Here is a 14,755-nt window from a genome sequence, read left to right as displayed (position 1 = left end):
AAGAAACAGCCAAAACCAGTTTGGCTCAGTGGATAGAGCGTTGGTCTGGAGACTGAAAGGTCCCAGGTTCTATTCCGGTCAAGGGCATGTACCTTGGTTGCAGGCACATCCCCGGTGGAGGGTGTGCAAGAGGCAGCTGGCTGATGTCTCTCTGTTATCGATGTTTCTAACTCTCTATCCCTCTCTCTTCCTCTCTGTAAAAAATTAATAAAATATATTAAAAAAAGAATAAGAAACAGCAATTATTGTCTTAAACGGAAGAGTAACCTAGTTTTTGCCGATATCCAATTCAGAAAATATCAACAGCAATCCTTTCTAAGAGTATTAAAACATAGAGACAAAAAATATAGGACACATTGTCAGTGCTTTACATCGCAGTAGAATTAAATTATACCCCTTTTAGTTTAACAACTATTAACAGAGCTAAGAGAGCTAGATCTAGACCCAACTGCAACAATCCAGTGAGCTTGTGGGTAAATGCCTTTATTGCTCTGAGCCTCAGTTTATTTGTAAAATGGGAGATTTTGATTAGCCTGTGCCTATGGGCCCTTAAACTATTGGTAATTCCATGTACACATTCTGATGATGTCTTAGTGGATATGTGGATTTCTAGCTACCTTTTCTCCAGCATTCCTCCTCTGAACCAGCCTTGGAACAACGGCTCTCACAGCTACGATTTGAGAAAGTGGCACTTTCTTTAGGGGACAGAGGTGCATAGTGTCTGTGCATTATCCCCTGCCACCCCTCAGTACAATTGTCTGGATCCTGATATTTAGAATTCGAATGTTGGACAAGTCACTTCCCCTTTTGGGTCTTAGTTTCTATCTGTAATAAGAATTTTCCCCCCTGAATTTCCTTTTCTAATGTTAACTCTCTGGTAGGCCTTAAGCTTTTAACTAATTAATTAATACTTTTTAGCCGAGACCAGTTTGGCTCAATGGATAGAGCGTCGGCTTGGGGACTGAAGGGTCCCGGGTTCGATTCCGATCAAGGGCATGTACCTTGTTTGCGGGCATATCCCCAGTAGGGGGTGTGCAAGAGGCAGCTGATCGATGACTCTCTCTCATCGATATTTCTAGCTCTCTATCTGTCTCCCTTCTTCTCTGTACAAAATCAATAAAATATATTAAAAAAATAATTTTTGGTCCTCTCTCATTCAAGGGAGGCTTTCTGGGCCTCCTCTTCTCTGTTTTCATCCTTGTTGGCAGAAGTCTGGAGAGGCTCACGAGCCACATCTTGTCCCTAAGTCGCATGGCTGCAGGGTAACAGTTCTACCCTGTATGTGTGGCTGCTGCGGACATGTTCAGAGCATTCAGGTCCCAGTGGGTCTTTTATGGAGAATGCTCCGAGTACCCCTGGTTAAGAGGAAACCTTGAAGTCTTGTGTTGCCTTATGATATAGAAGAGATATGATGCAGCTGCCATGGAGGTTTGTTAGCTACAAAACAGGTACACAAGGATGGACTCTGAAGATTACAGTGGGAAAGTAGAGCTTTAAGCTCATGAACTCATACTCTGATTCAAAAGTACAGCAGTATATTAAGATCATTATGGAATGTCTGATGAAATGGTTACAGAGAAAAATGTTGAGTTTGATAACTCCAAGGATATCTCTTAGGACTCACCCGTTTGTGCCTGGGCAAGGAATGACTTTCGATTGCAGAAAAAATAGTTTTTAAAACAGGCAGAAACTTTTATTAGCCTCATGCATACTTTTGGATCTCATTCACTTGAGAATAAACTATTCTTCCATTGATGCTCTCCTGTGTGATGGCCTTGATCTTGGACGCTACAGGTGTAGAGGAAAAGAGCAATGAAGAGGTCAGTGCCATGCTCCCGCCACCATCTGAACTGTGTTGTTTTCAGCACCCTATGGCTCTATGTGCCTTCCAAAATGATCACTATGCAATATGGCGGTCTCTGCTGGAGTGACAAGGTTATTCTTCCCACTCCCTAAGGAATGAGGGTGTCTGGGCAGTGCCAACTTCTAGGGGTCAAGACCTTCAATCTAGGCATGCCGCATACAGAATCTCATCACTGACCACAAGCACTGAGGAGTCCGATTGCTTATGTGGGTTTTGTAGCATGTGCACCATGGCTCTGTGAGTGATAGAGCACTAAAAGCCATTCTGGGCACCTCATTTTAAGATCTAGCAAGCTTCCTATGTGAGGGATGGCAACAAGCCAGGGATTTTTATTTTGGTTACCATATTAAAAAATACAATTGAGTTGAATAAGTGCTTGTTGACACATCAATAAATTGATTCTAAACCCGGAGGAAGAGTTGAAACCATTAACAGAGATACAGGGAGAACTTAGTTAAAATCAAACCTCTCCAGCAGTAAATTGAACCACGCCATGCAGTATTGGGTTCTGCATCGCGGGGTTTGGGTAAAGAGAGAGGCTGAAGGACCATCTATGGAGATCTTGCTGATTCGACCACCTGTTCGACCACAGGTTCGACCACCTGTTCTGTGATGGTTACTTGAACTCTGAATCTCTAATGCCTTAGGATATTTTTACTTCAGACTACTCAGAAAGTATCACTTGTTCCAGATTGGTTTCTTGGAATTTTCTGTGAGATGTTAAAGGCTATCTGAGAATTAGACTTCCCAGGTCAAAGTGCTAGGGAACACTGGGTTAACAGAATAGAACTTTTGTCATTCTTTCCTATTCTTGTTCCTTTCCTTCTCTGAAAAGTGCCTTTCCAACATTGTTTCATCTTTAATAATGTTTCATCTCTAATAAACACGAGATGGCTCTTCACAAAGAGGATACATCTTAGCTGGTCATAGAACACATCTTTCATAATACACAAAATCTCATGGGACACTAATGTTCAACAGAAGACAGTTTGGGAAATTATGTGAAACAATTTCCTTGTATTCTCTTCAGAGTGTACTAAACAGCCTTCATTAGGTAATAGAGACACAATAACATTAATGATTATTTTTATCTACTTTACCCCTTGCAAAGAGCTTTCATATATATTGTTGAGGACAATATTGAGAGCTCACTTCATATCATCTAATTTGTTAACTTAATTCAAAATTTGGGAGTAAAAGAAAAATTGAATACAGAACATTTGGGAGTATACCAAAGATGATGAATACTACAGAATGAATAAGCAGGCTGACTTATTTTTAAAAAGTAGATTCAAACAATGGAAGAAATTTATTTACCTCTTGCGCTCAGCTTAGATTCCTCTGTTGTTCTATAAAAGTAATAAAGATTAAAGTTCATTTTAGTATTAGCAATAATCAAAAAATGTCTTACATTGAACTGCCTTCCTTTGCCTGCTTGCAAATTTGTTTAATGAGGATAATTCTCTGAGCTAGTCTCAAGGTCATGGGGTCATGGAAGAACCCTCCTGGACCCAGAAGAGAGGGAGTGCTGCCTTCTACTAACCTTGGGGGCAGAGAAGTCTCATGACCCACTTCCACCCTTTTAGCCACCTGCAGGCTTCACCTTCATCAGGCCTTTCCAGGGTCTGGGTCTGAAGCCCAGAACCATGGGATTCTTGAGAGCTTTATGCATTTTTAAAAAACTCTAACTCCTTCTCTTGGATTATAAAATATCTGTGCCCTGTTGGTGGTCAGCTACTTCCCAAGGTAGTCAGAAATAAAAAGTTAAAAATCTAGGTACCCTAATCTCTTATGAATATCTTCCTGCTGTTTGGCTAAAATATTCCCCCAATCTCCCTTTTTTTGGAGCCCGAATTGTATGTATTCTCACTGGGAAACAATAGAGCTACCCTTCTTGATGGTTTCTTTCTAGAGATTTTAATATATTAATTTCAATAGTTGACCTCAAATCCCAGTGTCCTGGGATTAAGCCTTGATTAATTCACACATTCTGCTTACCGAAATACAATCTGATCTAAGTGTCTTCAGGAGAAATTCAACATACACCTCTTTGCTCTAGTGATGACAACGGCTAACAGAACCGTAGGGTACACGAATGTACATATGCTAGCTGGGTACCCTTGGCGCCCTCCCTTGCCAGTCTTGGCCTCACCCTTGGCTCTCGCCCTCCAGTAGCTGGCGGTAGGTGGCGATTTCCTTCTCGAGGTGGGTTTTGATGCCCAGGAGGACCTTGTACTCGCTGTTCTGCCGCTCCAGGTCCTGGCGCAGCTGCAGCAGCTCCTCCTCGTAGCGGGAGATGATGCGTTGCATGTCCTGGAGCTGGCAGGAGTACCGAGACCGGGTCTCCGATAGCATGTTCTCCAAAGCGGATTTCTGAAAGAGGAAAGGATGTTTCTGACATTAATGGGCTGACGGCTTGATTGATTCAGTAACGTGTGCTTGCTGAGTAGTTAGAATCCGCCGACCACTCCGCGAGGTGTCTTGGTGGCTGCTGGGAATGCAAAGAGGAGAAGCAGGCTGACTCATAGGTTTGGGACGTGGGCAGCCAGGAGTTGAGCAGTGTCTGGATTTTTGAAGCCCATTTTCTTGGCATACAACCTTTGTGTCGGGGTTCTCTTGGCAACTCTGCTGCAACTCCGTGGCATTTATTGTTTATGCTGCTCATTTGGAATGGGGCACGAGGTGCCTGCTCTGATCTGTACCTTACCTCCTTCGTTCACATGACCCGTCTCAGGATGGTCCCAGCTCAGACTCACCCTGTTGTGCTGTGCCTGCAGGTCAATCTCCAGGGCCTGGAAAGTGCGCTTCAGCTCGTGGATGTTGCCTTGGTTGCTCTGCACGGCTGTGGGGCTGGCGGTCTCCTGGGCAATGGCTGCTGACTGTGAGAGCGAGCAAAGAGCAGAAGCATTGGCATTGGACCACGTGGAAATGGAACCTTGGGGAAGTCTGGACGCTTTCTTTTTACCTGCTCTTTATACCACGCATCCAAGTCTCGATGCTTCTTCTTTATCATAAACTCGTATTCTTGCCTCATGTCCTCCAGGATCTTAATCAGATCTTCCCCTGGGGTTGTATGCAGCTTCACATTGACCTTGAAGTCATTTGGCGTATGCTGTCCCTCCATTTCCTGTTTAATAACACAGAAAGAAAATGAATTGGCTGTGACGATCAGAAGGAAGTGTGTTGTTTGGCAGCGGTTAATGGATCTTTTAAAAATTTTAGCTCATGTGGTTGCTCCTCTTTCACTGGGTTGGTTTGGCTTCTCGGTTATTAGTTATCGATGATAAAACATTATGTGAATTTTTCCTCTTACACTTTTGTAATATAAAGAATAGCACCAGATAGGTAATTGTATGGCCTCTATGGTTACTGACTTAATCCGTGACTGAAAATGTTTCAGCAAGAATTACTCTTCTATAGTGTGTAAAGTACTCGTCAGCAAATGTTTATGGGTGAAGTGATGACACAACTAAGCAGTTGAATGTTTCAGGATATAGACCAAAGTTTTTGGGAAGCGGTTCAGTAATCCAAAGCCAGAGGCTTTTAAAATGTCATCAGTGCATTAGGATTCTGTAGCATGAAAATCAAGGAACCTCAGGAAAGGTTTAATACTCATTGTCTAACTAGCTTTGATGTTCATAATCAATTTTGTTTGCCTAAAATAGGAATTGTGTTTCTACCATTTTATCAAAGTCTCAGGGACTTTAGATGGATGGTAACTTTTCAAAAATGGGTTAAATGTTTCTGGAAATAGGATTCTTAATTTTTGCTACTAGTCATAGATAGTAGCAGATTCTCTTTATTCTGTTGGCCCTCAATTTGCTGCACATTGGGTCAATGAAGGAGGTTAAGTGTCACACATTTATTCCTACAATATTTTTAAAATATTTTTATTGATGTTAGAGAATCAATAAAAGGGAGAGGGAAAGAGATAGAAATATCAATGGTAGAGAAACATCTATCAGCTGCTGCCTCCTGCATAACCTGTACTGGGGATTGAACTGGTAACTAGGGCATGTGCCCTGACCAGGAATCAAACCAGTGACCTCTTGGTGCATGGGTTGATGCTCAACCACTGAGCACACTGGCTGGGAAGTATTATATTATCAAAGTAAACATTGCATATTAAAATTGTTGACCCATCTATAATTAATTGTGATAGTATTTTGGCTGTTGTATTTGACATCTGAGTAGATAACCTTGGAATTGGAAAAATTAGATGTTTATATGGTGCCTTATGATTATTTAGGTTCAAGGACAATAGAACTGGCATAGAGGTAGTAGTTTCTTCTGTAGCTATTGGATAACCTAAAATGTGCCAATTAATAGCTGTGCTGGGGATTGTTGGGGAGTCCTACCTCCCCATGGCGCTTCTTCATGAGGATGAGCTCTTTCCTCAACCCCTCGACCTCCTGTTCCAGGTCTGTTGTGACAATGGTTAGGTCATCCAAGGTCTTTCGGAGACGCTCCACTTCAATCTCCAAGTCTTTCTTGAAGGAGTGTTCATTTTCGTACCTTTGGTTAGAAGGAAGAAAAGAGCACACCCGTTGTTGAAAGGCTGTGGTCTTTGTGAGGATTCACCTTCATTTAGAGGTGATGCTCATACTTTGTAGGCTTAATGCAAAAACAGTTAATACATACCATTTATTATTTATATGTGTGTTTCATTTATATTTTTCTATAATAGTGACTCGATGTTATTTTAAAAAAATAGAATAAAATAATAAACAGCCATGTGATCAACACCTAGCTTTAGCAGTCATTAACAGTTTGCCTTATTTGCTTCATCTGCATTCCATTTTGTATTTCAATGTAAATTTTAGACATAACATTTTACCTCTACATGCTTCTGAATGCATCTTTTAAGAAAAGTACATCTTTCTAAATGCGGATAATAACATTATCTCATCTAAAACATTAAAAACTCCCCCCTTTTAAACACCTCTACCTTCCAGGTTTAGGTGTTGCAAAAATCTATTGCAAAGATTTATTTATTTATTTTTTAAATCCTTACCCAAGTACATTTTTTCCATTGATTTTTAGAGAGAATGGAAGAGAGAGGGAAAGACAGAGAGAAATAGTCATGTGAGAGAAATGCATCAATTGGTTGCCTCTTGCACGTGCCCTGACCAAGGCCTGAACTGGGGAGGAGCCTGCAACCTCTGTACATGCCCTTGACAGGAATCGAACCTGGGACCCTTCGGTCTGCAGGCCAATGCTCTATCAACTGAGCCAAATCAGCTAGGGCAGAAACCAACTCTTTAATGTCATCTAATTCTTGGTTCTTATTCAAATTTCCTCACAACAAAAAGTGTGTTTTATTATCTGATTTGTTTAAATTAGGGTCCAGCCAAGTATTTATTCTTGTTTGCCTTTTAATTATATTTACGTAAGATTTTTACATGTAGCTAATGGTGAGATAAGTTTCCTGAACAAGAACAACCCACAAAACAAAACAAACACCAAACAATACTCCCCCTGCCTCCCACGACACCGAGGAAGGAACTTACTTGAGGTTGAAGTCGTCCACTGCCATCCTGGCATTGTCAAGGAGAAGAAACACCTGAGCGTTGGTCATCTTACCGTCCAGTATCTGTAAGAGACGCACCAGCAGTCATTTCCGTGGGACACAGGACACAGGAAAGCTACATTTCTGTTCTCTAGTCTCCTGGTCCTGTGATTTGTTAGAACAGATGACTTGTTTCCTGGCAGTGAAGCAATCACACTGATAAATATTTATTGAGCACTTTTGAGGTGCAAAGTATAAAATGATTTTATAGTAAGGATATGGTCTGCATTGTCTTTTTTTTTTTTTTTTTACATGGAGTTTTGACAGGTTAGGACTGATGCAAATGCCAAAAGGAAGAGGAAAGAGTGTAATTATCCAAAATGCCTTCTAACTTTCTAGTTCTGTAAACATATCTTAGTTTGGCTCCCCTAGAGTAAAATAATTATTTTAAATGAACGCAGTTCTTCCTCATGATACCATTCATATTTCTGATCCGCGACTCCTGAGCAAAGTATCACTTGGTACAAAATGTCAACTGATAATAATTTTTGAAACTGATTTGAAACGTATTTTATTATGGTCAATATATACCATAAGTCATTTTTGTCTAAAATATCTATAGTCATGTACATAACTTGTAGGTATGTGCTTTTTAATTATTCCGTGATGAGAATGCCCCAATTGTAGCTATAACTGGTAAAATATTCAATGAAAGGATTCTTTGCCAGCTTAGTAAACTTTAATTGTGGTAAAGCCTCCTGTCAAACACTTTCACTAGATGTTTATATACTTTTTCACTTTAAGAGGAGAAATGTTATTGAAAGTTCATCTACTTGAGCAATTGTGTATACATAGAGGATTTGTAAACACATTTAGGACATTTTAATCAAAGAAGTAGTCCATATTTGCTGTATGTCTCTGTCTTCAGGGAAATTGGGTGGAAGATATCTCAGTGTCAAAAGTATAATGCTACTATTGTACCAAATATTGTGCTGAACTAGGAATTGGGAGATTTTCCTTTTCCTTCCTGTTGCTGACCATCGGCATGAACTTGGGCCAGTCACTCCATTCCTTGGGCTTCAGTTCCATCACTTGTTAGATAAGGAGTTTGTACTAGAAACAGGTGAGCTTAGAGGTCATAGCTTTAAACCTCTGTAATTTATTTGGGACCAGATTTTCTTGTGACATTCCAATTATATTTATACAAATAATTCCTTTCTTTAGAAAGGGTTTTCTTAGGACAAAGTTATACTTGAAAACAAAGACACCTTTAAAATATCTGGTCCTATTCAAAGCTTCACTGGCTAGATGGAATTTGGTATTATGAATGCACAATAGCAGGATTCAGAGGTGGTGACAACAGTGGGCCTGAACTCCACCAGCTGAGTGAGCTTGCCACGTGTCTGTTTCTTCATTCATAAAATGACAATGAAGTTATGAGAATTAGATTAGAAGAGAGAAAATGTTGTAAAATCCTTATTTTCTGGGCATACTGTAGACACTGAAAAATTAGTTCAAAAATTTCTTCTTTAAAATCTAATTGGTAAGGCTGAAACCGGTTTGGCTCAGTGGATAGAGCATCGGCCTGCGGACTGAGGAGTCCCAGGTTCGATTCTGGTCAAGGGCATGTACATTGGTTGCGGGTACATCCCCAGTAGGGGGCGTGCAAGAGGCAGCTGATCGATGACTCATCGATGTTTCTAGCTCTCTATCTCTCTCCCTTCCGCTCTGTACAAAATCAATAAAATATATTTAAAAAAAATCTAATTGGTAAGGTATGTACACATATAATACCTTAATAAAAAAATGAGGAGAAAAAAAATCTAACATTTAAAAAAATATATATAATTTATTGATTTTTTTTTTTTTTTTTTTTTTTTTTTTTTTTTTACAGAGAGGAAGGGAGAGGGATAAAGAGTCAGAAACATCGATTGGAGAGAAACATCGATCAGCTGCCTCCTGCACACCTCCTATTGGGGATATGCCCGCAACCAAGGTACATGCCCTTGACCAGAATCGAATTGGGACCCTTCAGTCCTCAGGCCAACACTCTATCTACTGAGCCAAACCGGTTAGGGCAAATCTAATACTTTTGTAACTAGAGCCAATGTTTGCATTGGATAAATCTCAGGATTTATATGTTGAGATGTACCCTAAACTCTGTTTGTGGTAGGAGATGCCAGGTTGGCTTCCCCTGTCCACCTTCATTCTTCCCTTGGCGGATGGATTCCAAATGGTACTATGACTGCTTCCTTTGCTCACAAAGAGATTCTGTAGATATTTCCTTGTCTTCCCTCTACAGTGTTTCTTAGGGACTTTCTTACCAAATTCTCCCCCTCCCCATAAACTTTTTCTTCTTTGAATTATTTAAGCTCATGGGAAATAAAAAGTAGCTCCCTCCAAAAAGACCTGGGGACCCAGCCTTAGTTGTACATGGAGATATTGATTGACATGCAGAGAAACCATTCCCTGTAGATTCAACAGAATAAAAAAATACCATCTTTAGTGAGTTAAACTGATCATTTATCAATTGCAAAGCCCCCACATCAAAACTCTGGCTCTCCCAGCCAGCATTCTCATAGTGCACGAGTGGTGAGCTCTGAAATGCACTTGATATAGAGCACATTTAAAAATGGAAACTATTTCCTACTGTTTGGGTTGCCTGATACAATATTATGACACAGCCATTATTTCTGAGACATCCTTTGCAATAATGAATGGATGAGGATGGATTGAGAAATAATAGGAGGCATAGGCTTGGCATTGTGTATTATAATTAATCACCTGGATTCTCCCCAAAGCCCCGAGTTAATTCTTTTAAAATAATCTAGTTGGTGTATTAGCAGTGCAGCATCATTGCTCCAGGGTGTATAATCTCCTACCAGGGAGAGGGATGTAGAATATTTTACTGTAATCTAAAGCACCAAGTAGAGTTCTATTATGAGTTATTCTAATATTTCTGTCCAACTCTGTGTTTCAAAAGGAGTGGATTAATTTTTGAACATAATTTCTTATAGACTTTTGGAATAACCTTTAATATCCCTAAACAGGGGTGGGAGAGTAATATAGCTACTCAGAACATTTCATCAGGACCCAGGAAGAGGCCAGCCCTGGGTACTTGTGGGACCTGTCTGGTCTCTGTTTTCTCAGCTGCAAACAGGAGAGAGTGGGCTGGACAGACAACCTCAGCTTCACAGAGTTGTTTTCTTCCAACATGGAGAAAATGTAACAACTGAAGTAAGAAATACAGAAGAGTGTAATTCAAAGCTGAAGAAGACTCCTATTTAATGTCAGAACTTAGATTCCAGGGACGCCTGAAAAATGGGCAAGCTGCCCCCTCCTTGTCATTGGTCCCACTCACTTTTCTCAATGCTGCTGTAATGAAGTTAGGCAGCCACTTGGTCTCAGTATGCTCATCTGCGTATTGGGGATAAAAGTACCTGCTTCACAGGATGAAATGATGTGTATGAAATAGGTATTGTATAATTAACAATGCAAATGCACTGCAATATCTTTATTAATGAGCAGTATCATTGTTGTATGAGGAAGGCTAGTTAGTTTCGTACTGTGTGGAAATTGAGGCCATTGGAAGCAGAGTTGGGTTAGAATCCCATCTCTGGCTCTTTCCAGTGCCTTTGGGTTGCTATCTCACTCTTCTGAGCTTCGTTTCTTTCCAGGATTGTTGTGAGAATTAAATCAGATGCTATAGAATGTTTCCATTATTGCAGAAAACTTTTGGATGGCGCTGATAAGTGTATTAAATACCTAACATGATGCCTGGCATATAGTAAGTGCTCAACAAGTATTTCCCTCCTTTCACTTTTCCTCCTCTACACTGTCTGCTAATACATTATTTGACCAGGTCTAACCTCAGATTTCTTTTGGGAGTTATATTCTCAGCTGTCCATTTACAAATATCTTCTATTCTTTCCATTCTAAAACCAAAGCAACTTTATTAATGAAAAAATATGGTGAGGTTTGTTGAGTCACCTTGTTTTTCTTTCTTTTTTTTTTTTTTGTAAAGACAACCATGTACTATATAGTTAAGGTAATTACACAGTCAGTTATTAGGTTGCTTATTCAATAATTAGGGTTTATTATGAGGACAGATTTATATTATCTTGATTGGTCCTTCCTACATTCACGCAAGGATGACTGAGTGTTGAGAAGTAACATCATATGCATATTGGAAGCCCGTGATGCCCTTTTCAGGGTAGGTTAAGTCATGATCCTGCAAGACATTTTTTGGGACTGCTTTACATAGAGGGAAGTTATATAACTGAAAAATAACTTGTGAGATGACTGGATTCCTTCTACTCTAGCCAATGTTATGAGATGCCCCAGAAGGTGTAAGCTTAGCTTTAAAAATATTTCGTTGAAAAGTTATTTATTTTTTGAAGAAGTCTCCATAACCCAGCCTAACTCTAAGATTCCAAAAATCATGCTCTTTTCATTATTATTTTTTTCTAGCAATATGACTACTAGCACCTAGAAATCCAGAACTTCGAGTAGCCCCCAAGAAGAAGTATCCAGGGATGTCACAATTCTGTATTTGCGTGTGGAGTGACAGCTTTTAGATGTGATCTCCAAAATAGTAGAACTCAGCCTCTCTTTGCCAGATACTCCCACTATTGCCATTTGAGGTGGAGCAGAACTGATGCAATGAGAAAGCAAAGGCTGTCTCGTGCCTTGTGCAGTCATTGAACACGAGGAATGCAGTCCAGCCTTTGTCATTATTATTATATCGCTGGGCCACAGTGACACTGGACAGCAGCTGATTGCCTTAGACTCTTTAGATTTCCCCCCACATAATTTATGTACGGGTTTAAATAAATACAATAGACTTTCCAAAGTCCAAATGTAAGGTAAAGTAAAAAAATATCCTCAAATACCTTTGTCCACAATTACTCTAAGCTCTTTTGCCATTTTATGCTGATTTTTCCTCCCTCGGGGTATGTCAGAGGACAGATGGTGGGTTTCCTGGAAATGCACCACCCACCCTGACTTCCGGGGCCACCCGGGATCTTACCTGCTCCTGCAGGCGGCTGATGTTCTCCTCATACTGGGAATAATCTTGCTTACTGCCAGGGTCTCTCTCCTGGTGCCACTTCAGGATGCGGCTCTCGAGCTTCACGTTGGCCTCCTCCAGAGCACGCACCTTGTCCAGGTAGGAGGCCAGGCGCTCATTGAGGTTCTGCATGGTCTCCTTCCCATTGCCACCTAGGAGGGAGCTGCCTCTTCCGGACCCCCAAGACCTTCCAGGGGGCGGGCAGCCTGGGGAGGCGAAGGAAAGGGAGATGCGGACGCCCCCCGCACCCCCGTGGACGCTGGGAGCCCGGGGGAAGCCCCCCGGCCTGCCCCAGCCACCTCTGGTGCCAGGGAGGGAGCCAGAGGCGATCTGGCCGAAGCTGTGGCTGGAGCTCATGGTCCCATTTGTGTGTGGGGCGGGGCGGGGCTCTGCTCTGCTCCCTGGCACCGCAGAACTGAGCCGCCCCAGACTGCCCTGGATGGTTTTATGCCCTCTGCTGTGGGAGTTCCCTTCTCTGACAACTGTACCAACAAGATCGTATCATTGTGCAACATGTGTTTCCTCTTGGTCAATCCCGGAGCGCCCCGGGCCTCCACGCACGCTGTTGTTGTTTAGAGCCACATCGATATACCAGTTTGTTTCTCCCTTCCAGTCCTAACCCGCAGGAGTGGCCGCGACTTAGGTGGCTGTTTGTCTCAGGTGCCTTTCTAATCTTTCCGTGGAATTTTCCCATTGTTCGCTTATCTGAAAAGGGTCGGATGCAAGTCCACAAAAGGGTTATTTGATGTAGCAAAGATTTTTCTTTTGAAAAGTAGACAGTAAGCACACAGACACCCCTCCACCCCCAATAAATCCCAGCTCTGAAGCAAGGGGGGTGGGGTGGGGTGGGCAGAGACTGTTCAGATCAGAACAGAGTCTCCGAGTGAAGATACTCATGCTGAGGAAGTGGAGAATGCGCTGAGTATCTGACGCCTTTGTGGCAGGCAGTGTTTGATGGAAAGTAATTTCAAAGGAATCATTCTGAAGAACAAACCTTCAATTATAATTAATTAATGAATGACCGAGCCTTCCGCTTTCAAGGTGCCTTTCATCCCGTGCACACCTCTAAACCAAACAACCCTGACCCGCGCTCAGGACTTCCCTTGGCTCCCGGGTCCCAGCCGCGCTGCGCCCCAGAAAGGCTGGCTCTGTGTCTGTGACCCGCAGAGGGGGTGAGGGGGGGCGGGCAGGAAATATGCCATGGGCTGGCTAACATGCTGGATGAATTTTTCGCTTCGTCTGCCAAGATAAAGGTTAGGAGGGAATAAAGAAACAGTCTCGAGGCGGGGAGCCACGTGCTGGCTCCTGGCAATTAGATTTAAAGAGGACTTAGAAATCAAATGGCAGCTGCGGAAGGGACTTCATTCCTTGGTTCAAGCCACTAATTTTACAGGTGAGGGAAACTGAGTCTTTGGGGGAGGGGGTATGTCAGAGGACAGATGGTGGGTGAGCGGCAAAGCCAGAGTGATTCTTCCTGCCACATGGCACTGTGATCGAGTGGAATCTTGACAGAATCCTGTACAATACTTCTCTTTCATAGGGTGGTAATGGGACTTCCCAGTTTACATAGCCCTTTGATATTCTTTTTTTTTTTTGTGTGTGTGTGTGTGTTAACCCTTACCTGAGGATATTTTTTTCCATTGATATTTAGAGAGAGTGGGAGGAAGGGGAGAGAGAGAGAGAGAGAGATCATGTGAGAGAGAGAGACACACATCGATTAGTTGCCTCCTGCATGCTCCCTGATGGGGCCTGGGGATCAAACCTGCAACCCAGGAACATGCCCTTGACTTGGAATAGAACCTGCTATCCTTCTGTCAGCAGTCTGACACCCTAACCATTGAGCCAAACTGGGTAGGGCTAAAATTTTTTTTATAAGAGTTTATTTGAGCCCAAGTGATGATACATGCCAGGAGGCAAGATCTCAGATGCTCCGCACTGACCACGCTGTGCTGCATTTGTTACACCCCTCTGGGTCTGCAGGCTGCACGAAAGCAGGGATTTTGTCTCCCATCTTTCAAGCACCAAAGTCTGGCTTCTTGTGCCATTTCATAAATGTGTGTTAACTCAATATTGAACTTTTTAGAGTCATGATTTTTTCCCTTTTTTTTTGAAGTTATTGGGGTGACACTGGTTAACACAATTCTTCAGGTTTCAGGTGCACAGTTCTGCAACACATCATCTGTACTTTGTAATTGCTGTACTCTAATTGCCAGTAGCCAGCACGTGTCACCACCCCAAGTCAGGTCTCCATCCAGCCTATACCCTCTCCATTTATCCAGCCTATACCCTCTCCACTTTTCTCTCTCCCCTCTTC

General features: G+C 42.0%; 1 protein-coding gene across 1 annotated transcript; it reads right to left on the bottom strand.

Annotated features, from left to right (window-relative positions):
* Window positions 1–1,678: 1,678 nt before the first annotated feature.
* On the bottom strand, window positions 1,679–12,854 carry KRT23 (keratin 23). The gene is made up of 8 exons (XM_084863725.1): window positions 12,403–12,854; window positions 7,375–7,457; window positions 6,223–6,379; window positions 4,830–4,991; window positions 4,621–4,743; window positions 4,017–4,237; window positions 3,182–3,213; window positions 1,679–1,788 (listed from the first exon to the last, which is right to left on the bottom strand). Exons 1-8 carry the CDS (start codon window positions 12,796–12,798, stop codon window positions 1,703–1,705), a joined length of 1,260 nt encoding a protein of 419 aa, XP_084719851.1. The 5' UTR covers window positions 12,799–12,854; the 3' UTR covers window positions 1,679–1,702.
* Between the last annotated feature and the right edge of the window lie 1,901 nt (window positions 12,855–14,755).

The sequence above is a fragment of the Pipistrellus hanaki genome, assembly GCF_964339955.1.
Source record: "Pipistrellus hanaki genome assembly, chromosome: 16".
Lineage (NCBI taxonomy): Eukaryota > Metazoa > Chordata > Mammalia > Chiroptera > Vespertilionidae > Pipistrellus > Pipistrellus hanaki.
Note: the sequence above shows the minus strand (reverse complement) of the source record. Positions and strands in the feature narration are given on the sequence as shown.